This window comes from Amphibalanus amphitrite, unplaced genomic scaffold (genome assembly GCF_019059575.1).
Source record: "Amphibalanus amphitrite isolate SeventyFive unplaced genomic scaffold, NRLGWU_Aamphi_draft 000164F_arrow, whole genome shotgun sequence".
Lineage (NCBI taxonomy): Eukaryota > Metazoa > Arthropoda > Thecostraca > Balanomorpha > Balanidae > Amphibalanus > Amphibalanus amphitrite.
The window spans coordinates 502,720-516,187 of record NW_024881659.1 but is presented as its reverse complement, the minus strand read 5'-3'; the positions used below and the strand labels follow the sequence as shown (position 1 = coordinate 516,187).

At 56.2% G+C, this 13,468-nt stretch overlaps 1 protein-coding gene across 8 annotated transcripts in view; it reads left to right on the top strand.

The window, feature by feature from the left end:
- Positions 1–12,821, top strand: part of LOC122383459 (protein tyrosine phosphatase type IVA 1-like) — a 38,535-nt gene extending 25,714 nt beyond the window's left edge. For all 8 annotated transcript variants that reach the window (XM_043369911.1, XM_043369912.1, XM_043369910.1 and 5 more), the window contains 4 exons: positions 182–633; positions 2,705–2,836; positions 9,675–9,841; positions 12,156–12,821. In XM_043369911.1, coding sequence (XP_043225846.1) covers positions 517–633; positions 2,705–2,836; positions 9,675–9,841; positions 12,156–12,267 — 528 coding nt within the window. In that variant the 5' untranslated portion in view covers positions 182–516 and the 3' untranslated portion in view covers positions 12,268–12,821. The remainder of the gene's footprint in view (positions 1–181; positions 634–2,704; positions 2,837–9,674; positions 9,842–12,155) is intronic.
- Positions 12,822–13,468: the final 647 nt, after the last annotated feature.

Here is a 13,468-nt window from a genome sequence, read left to right as displayed (position 1 = left end):
GTCCTTTTCTTTTCTTTCATCTAATGCGTAATTTGTAGGTGTAAGGTCCTGTACAAATGTGTAATGGTGCGTGTGTTGACCCCGGCTCCCCTCCGCCTGTTTCATTGCCATAGCGGTGGGACTATACTCCTCTTTGCGCTGTGTGTCGGGTGCTGACGCACTACCTCCCCTTCTGTTACAGCACCAGAGCGGCCGGGGCTTCAGCCGTATGGAGCTGCTGAAGGGAAGCAGCGAGTTCTGCCGAGCCCAGCACAAATAAAGTGTCAGAGCGCGCGCCGCGCCTGTGCTGGACAGTGCGTGTCAGTGAGGGTGCTGCCGTGCCCGAGGCCGGGTCACCGCGCGGACTGGGTGCCACATGGGGTGAGGCGTGCACGGGGCCGCCGACAGCTGCGCCGCGCCGTCCGTCCGTGAGCTGTGGGCGTCCGCCGCGCCCCGAGTGGCTGTGGTGCGCGCGAGGAGCGCTGCAGGGTCCACCCCGGGCCGCCGCCGTCTGACCCGCGCCCGGCACACACTGACATGAGCAATATGAGGAACAAGAGCATCCGACCGGCGCCCTCCGAGATTGAGTACAAGGGCATGCGGTTCCTGATCACGGACCGACCCACTGAGAACACACTGGCTGCCTACGTAGAGGTGAGAGCTCACCCGACTGTACTGTGGAGGCGAGAATGGTTAACTGTGAACCTATGCAGAGGTCAAACACTGTTATTTCGACAAAACTGGAATGGCTCGAAGGTTATTTTGATCGAAAAGCATAATTCATAGACGCACGAGGTTCTACCCCTAACATTAGTCCATTATCTTCCTAACTTCTCAACCATTGCTGCAAACATGACAGGGATTTGTGTTTTGATTGAATGCATACGTTTGTCTATTTCTGCAAAATCTTGGTCGGGGAGTCATGTTATTGGTGGACTCAACTTGAATTGTTGAGCATCCCGAGTCTGTGTTATTACTCCCGAGTGACAAATGACCTTCGAGCTATTCTCATTTTTATCGAATTATGAATACCTACCGCGCATTGAGACGATGTCTGTACCTGGCTCTCAGCTGAGACAGACCGGATGCCGTACTTAGTTTCTGACGTCATCCGCGCGGGACTGCGGGACCGGGGAGTCCTTCACTATCCCCACTATCGGGAGCTGAAGTGGTGGCTATTAAGTTTGTGGTCTGCGGCGCCTATCAATGTCTGGCACGTCAGGCATTTGGCGAGCAGTCATTCAGCTCAAATCGTGCCTTGGGTAGTCCGGGTTTAGCGATGTTATTCTGCCTTGCTAACTCTTCTTCGTAAAAATCATTCCGGGATATTCCGACTAGCGATGATTGTTCATTGATTCCCCTGGTTTCATTGACTTCATTGTGACTCATGATACAATGTCGTCGTTCACAATAATCCAAATTATGCAAGAATGCTGTAAGGTTGGTATTTCCTACCTATAGTATTTCCTCAAATGCTTCGTGATCGCATGATGGGAGCCTTTTGTGCGTCATTTTTAGCGCTCATTTGCTTAGAACGCGAAACGGTCTTTTGCTTTTATTCGTGTTCTTAATAATTGCTTTGCAAACTACCCGGATTGATAAACAATGGGCTTGGTTAGCAAAGCAAACGAAACTATTTGTTTAACATGAAAATTGAAGACATTTTGCTGCTACCAAGCGGCAGTAAAGTAAAAGCCCTTTGTTGAATAGCGCGTCCATGGCTTTGTTTCGTGAATGAACACACGATCATGCTGGCTGCCACATGCTCCTTTTCGTTCATTGTATGATTTTTCCATAAACCTCAACATTGTTCGAGATATAGTTGAAAAGCCATTGAGCATGAACTGTTGGCAAAATAGACTTTCTTTGTTCAGCGTCTCTTTGTTCTGCGAACTATTAATTTGAGTTCGCGGGATGATCCTAGCTGTGCGATAGCGATTTCTACTGAATGGTCCGCGCTAATGCTTTTATTTCTAAAGGCGTTTCAACCATCCTTAGCTTCAGAGAGGCGTGGGCTCCGTCTTATCATCAGCACCTAGACGGTGGCGGGTGGGATTCACTTAACGCTGTAACTGTTATGGTGAAACTCTATTCAGGGCTGGCCGCTGGGAGTGTTTCACGGGCTCGTACCGTCAGTGCATACTTGTGCCTCCATTTCATGAGTTAACCGAAAGAAGAGCATACTTTTGTCCTTGCTTTCATGTGCCGTGGCACAAAGTACGTTTGCCCTCAACCCGTATGCTGTCCCTTGCGTGCAGTCGAGCTCGTCTCGTCTCTTGATTGTTCTAGCCGAGTAAAACAATTCACAAAACATGAGAAAACATGGCATGAGAACTTTAGGCTCGGAGCCTTATAGCGTTCGGTGAGATCTGTTGCTGCCACTCAGGCGACCTGTCTCACTACGGACCAAATGACACTGGCTAATCGGTCGACTCTTCATAACACCCATAGATGATGTCTCGTTTCAAATTCGACCAGGGCCCTAGACTTCCTGATCCTTGCTGTGACTCGGCACATTATCCCCAATCCTAGACACCTTAGCGATAGCAGGGTGCAACTGGTATGTCTGTTGCTGGGGGCATCTGGCGGGATGACGGACGGCGTCCTAGGCTCAGCTGTCGCGGCGAGCTCATCTGGGTCCGAGGGTCAGTGGGTCCCATCTCCGCGGCCGCCACTACCCCAAACCAGCCTGTGTCCTGTGACTGACTGATGTCTGCTATTTCAGGAGCTGAAGAGGCACAACGCGCGCTCGGTGGTGCGCGTATGCGAGCCCACCTACAAGACGGACCTTCTGGAGCAGGAGGGCATCTCCGTCACGGATCTGGTGTACGACGACGGTACCTTCCCTCCGACCGCGGTGAGTGCGGCCGTCGGTCTCACAGAGACGGGCGGCGACTCAGTCGGTCACGCACAGCCACCTGACACTGACTGGGAGCCTCACTACCACTCTCACAGCCGCGGGCTCGGGGCACCAACAGAGGGGCTCCCTGCGCTCACTCGAGAAGCACCCCAAGCGATCAATGGCGGTCACGTCCTGCCCACTCAGCACCGCTGACCGCTCCGGCTTTGTGGACAGATCAGTCACATTTACATTAACCCTCGCCCATGTAGGGGGGGTTGGTGCTACCCCCCCCCTGAGGATTTTCGGAAATAGTGCGAAAACGGCGGCGCGCAGCGCCGCCAAATTTTGGGTACCTTATGGGGCAAACCTTGCGCATCTTTTGATTAAATAAATTTGACCGGGTCATGTCAGGTCACGGAGTTATGACGTCACAAAGGGAACAGCCTCCGGCCGGATTTTCACAAACTGAGTGCCAACGCCCGAGGTTTCCTTCCGGTGGTACGGACATCGGTTGATGGATCGTGATGAAACTTCCCATGCATGTTGGGGCAAGTATTGGCTATCATATGGCATAAGAAACTTGACCGGGTCAGGTCAGGTCACGGAGCTATGACGTCACAAGAGGAACAGCGTCCGGTACTATTTTTGAAAAGCGCCCGAACCACTATTTTGCTAATTCTTGTCACCTCAATGGGAATATGCAGCAATATTAGCTTCTATAGGGAGGAAATGGACCTCCCAAATCCAAAAATACAATCAGATTTCAAAAATTTAAATTTTGATTTTTCGAATTTCTGCCGCCGACTGTGACCTTGCCGACTTCCGGCGCTCCCAACGCGCCATTTTTAGAGCTAGGGAAACGAAATACATACCAAACGATAGAGAATTGATCAAGGAACATGATAGTGAAGGTTTCAAGTCGATATCTCCCACCGTTTTGCCGCAATCGCCGCGGAAAGTTGAAAAAGTCTATTTTTCCGAAAATTTGACCTTTGACCGGTCAAAAGTAGGTCAAATGTTGACCTAGGACCAAAAAATATACCACCAATCGCGAGATCTCGGCGAGAGCAAACCGTTGGTCTTTTCCGCTAAGCTCTACGACGCTCCGTTTTCAAACGCCAAGGGGGGGTCGCACCAACCCCCCCCCCCCTCTGCATGGGCGAAGGTGGCAGATCGCCGTTTACGGGCGAGGGTTAACACTGTCTCGACACATTCAGCACCCTTCACCGCTGATGTTCGGTCAGGGTCTAACACAACACACATCAAGAAGTAGCCGCTCAGTTCTCTTGCTGTTTTCTTTCGCCCACGCTGTGTCCATCGCTGGTTAGAGTCCATGGTCGTCCGACCCCAGTGTGAAGTTAGACCGTGCCCTGATGTACCCGACACGTGCCGCCGTCTGCCCATGTCTCGGCACGTGCCCCAGACGAGGTCAACTCGTGCCTGACGTGCCTGGTGAGTGGAAGTGAGAGGCGCACTCTGCAGCCCGCCAGCTGCGTCATTACATCCTCTTCAGTCTTTCCGGGTCGTTTTCAAAAGTAATCTACCCTGAGCCTATCAAGGTACTCGGTGAGTGCTTCTTCAGATAAACAATTTGCAGCTAATTATGCGATAGTAGCTTTTCCGTCCCGATTAGAATTAGATCAAGCTTATTGCCGTGATAGGGATGCTTGTTTCGCTGAACTTGCCTAGGTATCAGGCAGGTTGATAGCACAGGGTGGAAATCTCCCCCGAGGGATGTTGTGCTACTGTGCTGAGTCGTTCGCCGCTGCCGGTCCCCAGTGACCAGGTGCATGGGGTGCAGGGACTACTGAGAAGGCTACTGTCGAGAAAGTTTGTTCGTCACTGTAACGGGTCGACAGACGACAGGTCCGCTCTGAAACCAATAAGTCTGGTGTAGTAAAGACGACTGGTTCGCGTATGGTGGGCCATCTGTTTGTTCGGATGCATGCCTCAAATGGTGCAGCTTGCTCAGAGTCGGAGGGCCCTCTTTAAGTGCCACGGACGGCCGCCGCCTGTACGGTCGGTCGGTCGGTCGGTGATAGTGCGCACTACACTGCCGTGTCCCCGCTGCCAAGGCCGTGTCAGCCGCGCCCCGAGTCCCGCCCCCCCCCCCCCTCCGCTCATGGGCGGGCGTCTGGACCGCGGCCCGGGCGTCCTGCGGCCCGCTCCAGACGGGGCCGCCGGGTACAGCCTCCTCTCAGTCACCGGACCGTATATCAGCCCCGCCTCCACGTCGCCCCCGGCCATAAGGGGTGTGAGCGACACCGAACGGGCACCTGCAGCGCTGTTCCTCGTGAACCTTTTGCAGCCGGCACGGAGGTCAAACCTGGCCGTGAGGCTGCAGAGGAGTGGCTACCCGTGCTCCGCTGCGTGCGGTATGGGACGGACGGGTGACGGGACGGGGTCACTGTGCGGGGACAATGACCGTGGGATGGTGTGGCGCCAATAATGTTGCCGCTGGCTCTCTGTGCCAGGGTATCGGCGCCGCGGCTGACCGCTCCGGCCGCCGCGGCACCCGCCCGCCCTGTGCCAATTGGAGCTGCCGGGGCGCTGAGTTGGCTGATTGCCGCTCCCGCCGCCACCCCCGCTGCCCCCTGGGGCGGCGACCGGGTCGGTCTGGCCCCCGGCCAAATGTCCGCAGGCACTGGTCAGGTGATCAGACCCCCGGGATGGGCGGGGCGACTCCTGTCGGCAACGATAGAGGGCAGGACGCTCATTAGTCAGCTGACGACGCGGCAACCTTGACCGAGTGCGGGTCACCCGGGCGGGGACCGACGCCTCCGCCCGGCAGTTATGACATTCAAGAGTAACAGCTCGATGTGAAGACACTGAGCGGAGTTTTAGCACCCGCTAATGGCGGCGCTGAGCTCTCTGATGGCACCGCCGGTGGCGCGGCCGGCTCCATGTTTTGTTGGTCCGGTATGGCGGGGGCGTGTGGCACTGGCCCCCCGCCAGCGCTGCTGGTGCGCCAACTTCGCACGGCCGCCGCCTGACATGACCTTGTCACTCGCCGGGCGGGGGTGGGCTGATAACCAGACCGGCACCACCTGTGGAGCGTCCGGCGGACGGTCCGCTCAAATCGGCATAATCGCAGCACAGGCGCACTGTCAAAGCGCCGGTGTCCTCACTCCTCAGTCGTCTGATGGCCCGGTCAATAGGTCATAAGACTGGTCTTCGAATTTCTCCGGCTGATGAGATGCAGCTTATAAATTTGTATTAGCCGTTTCCGTTGCCAACCAGCAGTCTCAGCATCGTCAGCATATGTAGACCGCTGACGACTGAGGCAGAAACGAGGGAGGCTGGGCTGCAGCTGCGCCGCTCGGGGCCGATTACGGTTCCTGGTACTGTCAGTGCCGTCTATGTGATTTGCGTCTGACGTCCGTTCGGCCCTAACCTTATTGGGAGAATCCTCCGGCTTCCCAGTAGCCACCCCCGGCACCTTCGCGCTTGTCGGTGACTGTGGGACTGTCTCCGTATGCCTCGCTTGTCTGCCAACTGTCGGGGATCATTCCGTCAGACTCTGACCGTCCCTAATGCCCCCTGTCTATCCTCCAACTGTCGGTAACTGTCCCCGTCAGGATCATCCCGACGTCCCCCGTCTACGACCGCCCGGTCGGGGAAATCAACCCGCGTCGGAGCTCGAACCGGCCGCCATTGTTCCTGGTAACTGTGTATTCACACCGGGCGGATAATCCGAACCACAAAACAGGCTAATGAATGGGCGATTGTTTGTCGGCCGGAACTTCCGCAGGGTGTGTTCGCTGGAGTCAGAAGGGAACAGAGGGCCTCGGAAGAACACAGGAAGATTGCTAATTAATTGTTCCTCTTTCCTTAACACGGCTTCTGCTGTTTAAAAATGAGTTTGTGTCCACGACTTGGAACAGCACTGATTTCTCTGTACTTTCGACAGACGGCCCCATCCCATTTCCCCTTTAGGCAATCTCCCGACCTCACTTCGCCTTTTCCCCGCAGGCTGGTGTCTCGATATCCCACATTAAATCGCCCAGCCTGTTGCCTACACCACCTCTCCACGCACCACATCTTGTGTCGCTGAGGATGTTTGGTTGGCCTCAATACGGACTGTTTGCCTTGCTGTCTATGGAAACCGCCGCTACCTGCCGGCTGTTTTTATATCGACGTTTCTGAGCGGAAAGGCGGATGGCTCGCTCCGCTGTGGAAAAGTGCGGAGGACAATGGCAGACGGGTCGGCAGTGTCTGCCCGGAATCGCCGCGCTGAGTCATCGGCGCCGGCCGTTTCCTCCAGGTGTGGCCTCGATCCAACTCCGAACACAACGTGTCGCAATCGGGCGCCCCCGCCTACCGGGCAGCAGGAACACCGCTCCGATGTTCACCCGCGATCCCCACCTACCGGGCAGGAAGGAACATCGCACCGACTCGGCTCAGCGATCACCCTCCGCAACTTCAATGTCGGGAGTCGGGAGCAATTCCAGTTGCAAAATGAACATCTTTTTTCTGAAGGCTGCTGTACCCACTTCTGGTTTCAAGCATGAGAGCTCGTCAACTTTGACAGGCTCGTGGTCCGACATAATCATCTCAAGGCTGGGCTCGACACCTGGTGGAACGCTGGGTTCCCACCATTCGCCCTTCACCCAGATTTGGCCGTCACTTTGCGGTAGTGTGCGTTCTGGTGAGTTCCTGTTGGGGACTCATTCCCCGAGCGAGCGTTGGTTTATGCTCTCGGCGCTAGTTTATGCTATCAGTAGCTCGGCGCTGCTCTCTGAGAAGCCCCAATTCAGTCGTTCTGTAGCTATTCCAGGACCTCCGGCCTCCACTCGTTCTATTTACGGCCGATGGCAATGTCTGATGCTCAATCGGATCAAACCGCTATTTTTGAGTCGGCTGGTATTTCAGTTGGTATGGATTCAAGTTTAATGTGTAGGATCAGCTCATGGCCCATGCTTCCGTCGGCCTGTCGGGTGTCGTGGCACCAGCCACTTGTCGGCTGCCATATGGACGCACGAGCCACATTTATAACTACCTGTGGAGCGGATCGGTAGAGAGATCACCTTCCATTGAATTGTAATCCGGTTGTTATGGCCTGAACTGCATGAATGACAGTTTTCTTCACACGAGCCTCCAGCGTAAATGTCGCACTGGGATCTGCAGTTTGTGGTCGTGATAGGGCCCGGCGAAGGAGTGACTGTCCTTCCTTTTCGTTGTCGGCGATTCCTTTATTTCTAGAGCACCTATCCCATCCCCGGCGATCGTTCCACATAGTCTCAGTCTCAGTTGTATCTGTTTTGTTTTCGTCGTCCTTTTTCTGCGGTGATTATCGTCTTGTATCCCTGTTGTCCCGTCTGTTCCCGTTCATTGATCCTTCTGTCTCCATATGTCCTTGTTCCGAGACCGCGCTGTCCCCGGCTGCCCGGGCTCTGTTATTGTCTGGCGCCTGTCGATCGCTGCTCTATGAGCGTCCCGGTCCTGTGATTGGGCGCCGTCTGACGGGGCTATATCTGTCCGGCGGGCTCTCTCGGTTTGCCACGGCCCCTATGATCCATACTGGTGAGGAGCGGCGCAGGCGGCCCTCGTTATTCAGTCGCCGAGCGCAGTACGGCGCCGGACATAACTGGCTCGTACCAGATTCGGCGGCTGCCGAGCGGCCGGGACGGAGCGGCGGGCGGCCCGCAGTCCGCACTCTCACCGCCCTGCGCTCCTCTCCCATAGAAGGCGTCCGTCCTCCGCACCGTGCAGCCAGCGCGGACTGACAGCGAACGGGGAGTGACGCAGAGGAGCCGGTGACGATGGGCTGCCGCCGACAGATGCACGACTCTGAGTCAGCACTCGTTGAGAGCAGAGGGAGTTCGCAGCACTGGCAGCAACAGCTCGCTGAGAGCTAGCCGAGAGAGGTTGAGCAACAGCTTGTTGAGAGATGACTGAGGAAATGAGAGCAACTCGTCGTCTAGCTTTGGCATGGGGGCGAGAGAAACTCCTTTTCGACTTGTAGAGCGTCAATTGGTGGCTGAGAGCTACTGCTCTCTGGTGAAGGCGCTGGGCGCGTCACTTGTTGATGTTTTCCAATTTGGCACTCGATCTACCAGTTGAACTCCGCTCAAACGGTGTCGGAGCGCGACAAATTGCCTGCGGCTGAGCTGCCCGGGATGGAATCACTGCCGACGGCCGGCATCGATCCGGGTCGGTGTGTTGACGCCTGCGGGCCGCGCTGCGGCGCACACTGCCGGCCGCTGCCGCCTCGGACCGGGCGAGTCGGTCCGCGCGCGCCGGGTCAGACGACGATCGACGCAGCGGCGACCTCCCTCAACGGGCGGCGGCGGCGGCAGGGCAAGGCCGCCCCCGCCGCCGCCCCCGCCGCGGCGCTATTGATCCCCCTGTTCCGGCGGAGTGGGTCACCGCCATATGCCGCTCCCGGACACCCGCCCCCGCCCCCGCCCCCGCTGCGGCAGAGCGTGTGCGTAGGTAGTTGCGGCTGGTAAGCTGCGTTGTGGAAGCCATACATCGACAGCGCGTGCGGCGCAGATTGAGCGGTGGGACTCACGTGAGAGCGACTGGCCGACTCTCCGCCACCGGCATCCGGAGCTGCGCAGGTCATCAACACATTTCGGGTCGATAAATGTCGCAGTTCGTATGCACGCTAAAGAGCAATCTCAGTCTATCCCGTAATGGGATTCGTCGTCCTTTAGAATGAATAATCAAGTCTTCAGAGCGGGTCTTATCAACAAGACAAGCTGAATGTGACTGATCAAAAGGCTGGAGCAGTCGGTTGACTGACTGCCTGGCGCCTCCCCTCCCCCACAGTGTCAGGGTGACGTACTGGAGCCGTGACTAACCTGTCTGGAGTATGGAGCTGTAACTGACCGCTCTCCTCTGTTCCCAGGTGGTGGACGACTGGCTGGATCTGCTCCGTAAGCGGTTCCGCGCCGACCCGACCGCCTGCGTGGCGGTCCACTGCGTGGCGGGCCTGGGCCGGGCGCCCGTGCTCGTGGCGCTGGCCCTCATGGAGCTCGGACTCAAGTACGAGGATGCCGTCGAACTCATCCGACAGTACGTATACAGGGCAGGACAGCTGAGCTGCGGGTGGGGTGGGCCTTTGATTGTCAGGAAATGTTAATTTGTTTGCTTATTTGCTTATTCCACGATATCACCAACAGGCAGTGTTAATTAAGAGGCAAATTCAAAAGTTTGGAGGGATTGGGTTAGGAGGTTGGGTAGATTGGGTCCGGCTGGGCATTGAGGAAACTACCGAAGGTGCGGTCCAATGAAGAACTCCACATCCCTAGTACAGACAATGGTCGACAGTTAAGCCTGTTTGGGACAGTTATCGGCAGTTAGCCTGGAGCGATAATAATCAGCGACTTGGTTTGGTAGCGACAGTTATTGATAGTCGGGGTGTTCAGTGACAGTTATCGAAAGGATGGGTCGGTAGCGACAGTTATCTTTGAGTGTGAATGACCATTTTCCTCCTGTCATTTTTCACCTGGCATGTTCGAGTCAGTACGATTGTGAATCATCAAGCAATGAATTGTTCTGTGCACTGAATGGAATAGGGTCAGCTTCCCATATTAGTAGGTTCGTGTCAGTGGCTTTAAACTGATTTCCTGTGGTTTCGCATGCAGCGATGTTTGCATGTGTCCGATGTCGCACGCTCGGTTTCGTGTTGGCATTCCTGGATCGCGGGCTGCCGTCCATTTCACAGAACTCTGATAAGATACGGCGAACTGAGGCCGAAGCTGTCGTCAGTCGTGCCACGTTAGTGAGGCTCGGTCGTGTGTCCCGCCCTTCGGACACCAGTTGTCCGCTCTATAGACCTCCGCCGTCCGGCAAACAGCACCAGCTGACCATTGAGCGCCCTCGCCGGCGGACGGCGCATAACGCGGCTGGACACCTGTTGTGATGGCCGCGTCAGGCCGTCGCCATGGCAACGCACATCGAACGGAGACGCCGCTCACCCGACCGGCCGTCTTCCCACACCATGCAGTCCAAGTAAAAAGCACCCTTGTAATGGCGATGGTGGATGTGCAGGAACGCATGTGTATATTGTATGTTTCCGACGACAATTCGCGGTGACCTGGCTTATTAGACATGACTGTCCTAGTTGATGCATCTCTTAGTAGAAGGGGTTTTTTGCTACATGGTACCACTTACGTTTCCCGAGGTAACAATCATTTTTTCATCAACTCGGCTGCGGTTTCTAGAATTGATTACTACAGGGTGTTTTGGGAATTTGCGTGGGGTGGGTAAAACACTTAACGGACATTTTCTGTGGATCGCCTGCTTGGCTGACACACCAGCTGCATTATTAAGTGGTGAGGTGAGCTCTGGCTAACGTCCTCATTTAGTTTTGAATTTTGATGAATTGAACACCATGATAGCCAGCCCCAGCGGATTCTCGTTACCCCAGGGCGACTGCTCGGGGCCACCACTCTCGTTTGGGTGCCTCGCTTGGGTGCCTCGTCCGCCGTCTGACGAGTTGTCGGACCGCTGTGACAGTTCTGAAGGCGACGGTGCGCTGTCAGGTGACCCGGAGGTGTCAGCAGCTGTCAGGAGTGTCCCCCGTGATCCCACCGAATGGGGGTGTGGAATGTCCCAAAATAGTGGGAATGTCGCCTCCCCAGGGTGTTGACAGTTCTCCGGATATTGAGGGCGTCGCGACACCGTGACCCGGGCTGTTCCCCGGGGAAAAGGACGAACCGAGAGACCTGATGGGTCCGTGGGCTGTGCCGGGCGGGAGGGAGAGTCGGTCTAGAGGAAGGGTCTTATTAAGGAGAGGGTGTTATGGGAGCCTGTTGAATTGTTAGCAGTCTGAGTGGCCTCCCAGGCAGAGACGGCTGTATATTGACTCCACTCCCAGGGTTAATACGGAGCAGAGAATATTACCGTATCGTTCAGACGCCGTGTCTCGGGGGACGGCACATCCGGGTCGGATACCTCCCCAGCGCGCCAACTTTTCTCATTAACCGGCGCTGGTTTTCTGCGTCATAATGATCCGCCCAGCGACCCCGGCACGAGGCGCCGCGGCGGTACATCTGCGCCGTTCGCCGGGCCGTGGCGGCGCCATTGGCACGCAGGCGGCCGGCGGCTGTCAGTGGCGCGCCGCGCCGCGCCGATCGGTGCCGAGGTGTTTTTGCCAGAGGCGGGGTCAAGGACGGCGTCCGGTCGTCCTGGCGCTCAGCCGGACGCCTCACGTGGTGTGCGGCTATTCGCGGCAGGCTGGCGTTTGGCCTCTGTGCGTTTTTTTTTTTTTTTTGTCGACCGAGCCTCGGCTGCTGACGAGTCGCAGGCCGTGGCTCTCCGTCCCGGCCGTTCAGCTGTGTCCCGCTGTTCCGGCGTCCCACTGACTGGCTGCACTCCGTTTCAGGAAGCGACGCGGCGCCATCAACGCCAAACAGCTGCAGTATCTGGAAAAGTACCGTCCCCGCTCGCGGCTGAAGCTGAAGAACGGCCACAAGGCCGGCTGCTGCATCCAGTAGTTGGCAGCACCGCCGCGCCGGCAGGTGGCAGCACCGCCGGGCCGCTGCCGCCGACATATCATTGAGTTGTCTCTTCTGCGCGGCGTTAGGTTCTGGAGGCGGTCCGGCTCTCGTGGCGTGATGTGCATGTGTGCTGTTTGCCGGCCACTCTTCCTGCGGCCGCCGGCAGCCCCTGGACGCCAGAAAGGTGCGCTATTGCGTGGCCCGGCGGCCCCCGGCCCGGCCTGACCCCAATGTACCGAGCCGGCGGCTCGCGCCCGGCCAATGAACTGTTCGGAGCATGCCTGCACCCGACGGGGGCGCTGCCTGGTGGCCGCCCTGCGAACTATAATTGTCGGCCGCGCCCGCCGAGCGCGGTCGTCCGTTTCTCCTAGGTTTGTTTTTGTTATATGCGCTCGTGGGGGGCCGTCGGCGGGCGCGGTGACCGCGGCTCCGAGCGGGTCGCGCCCAGCTCGGTTTTACTAATCTGTGACCACATAGTCGGAGTGCGAGTCGCCTGGAACGTGCGTGTTTCTACTGTAGACAAATGACAAATAAATTCTGTGTATTCGGCCTATGGTCTCTGAGGGACTGCGACGCGGCCATCTGGAGATAAAAGCTTATTTGTCCAAAATATGATGCCTATACGCTGATATTATAATGACGCGAATAGTTCGCGGGAAGAAACAATTCATTGAAACTCGCGTATCTGTATTTCATACGTCACAGAATCTGAACAAAGTCCGAGGTCATGACAGCCACAACTCGCATCCCTTCACCCTAGAAACTTACTGATGGTGAGTGTATACTTAAACTGCTACTTTTGCGCTAGGAAATGACGAACGCTTTTATCTGACGATTTGGATTACTTGGGTTTTGATACTTTGACCTGGCCTTGACCTCGACTAACAAAACATAACGTTTTCATGGCAAAAAGATGTATATTAGCTTAAACAACCACTAAATCCTAAGCTAAACTAACCATACCAGTTACAGAGAAACGAGAGGGTGCCATCATTGCTCTGAGGCTATTTTGGACGGAAGTAAGGGCAGCCGTCAGTGTGCTCTCTTTGTCTTCTCTCTCTCCCTCTCTCTCTCTCTCTCTCTCTCTCTCTCTCTCTCTCTCTCTCTCTCTCTCCCTGCCCCTCTCTCACTTTCTCCCCATCAATTTCTCTCAGTAGCCGGCCAGTGAAGACATCACGCTTCGCCAAGCCATGTTATA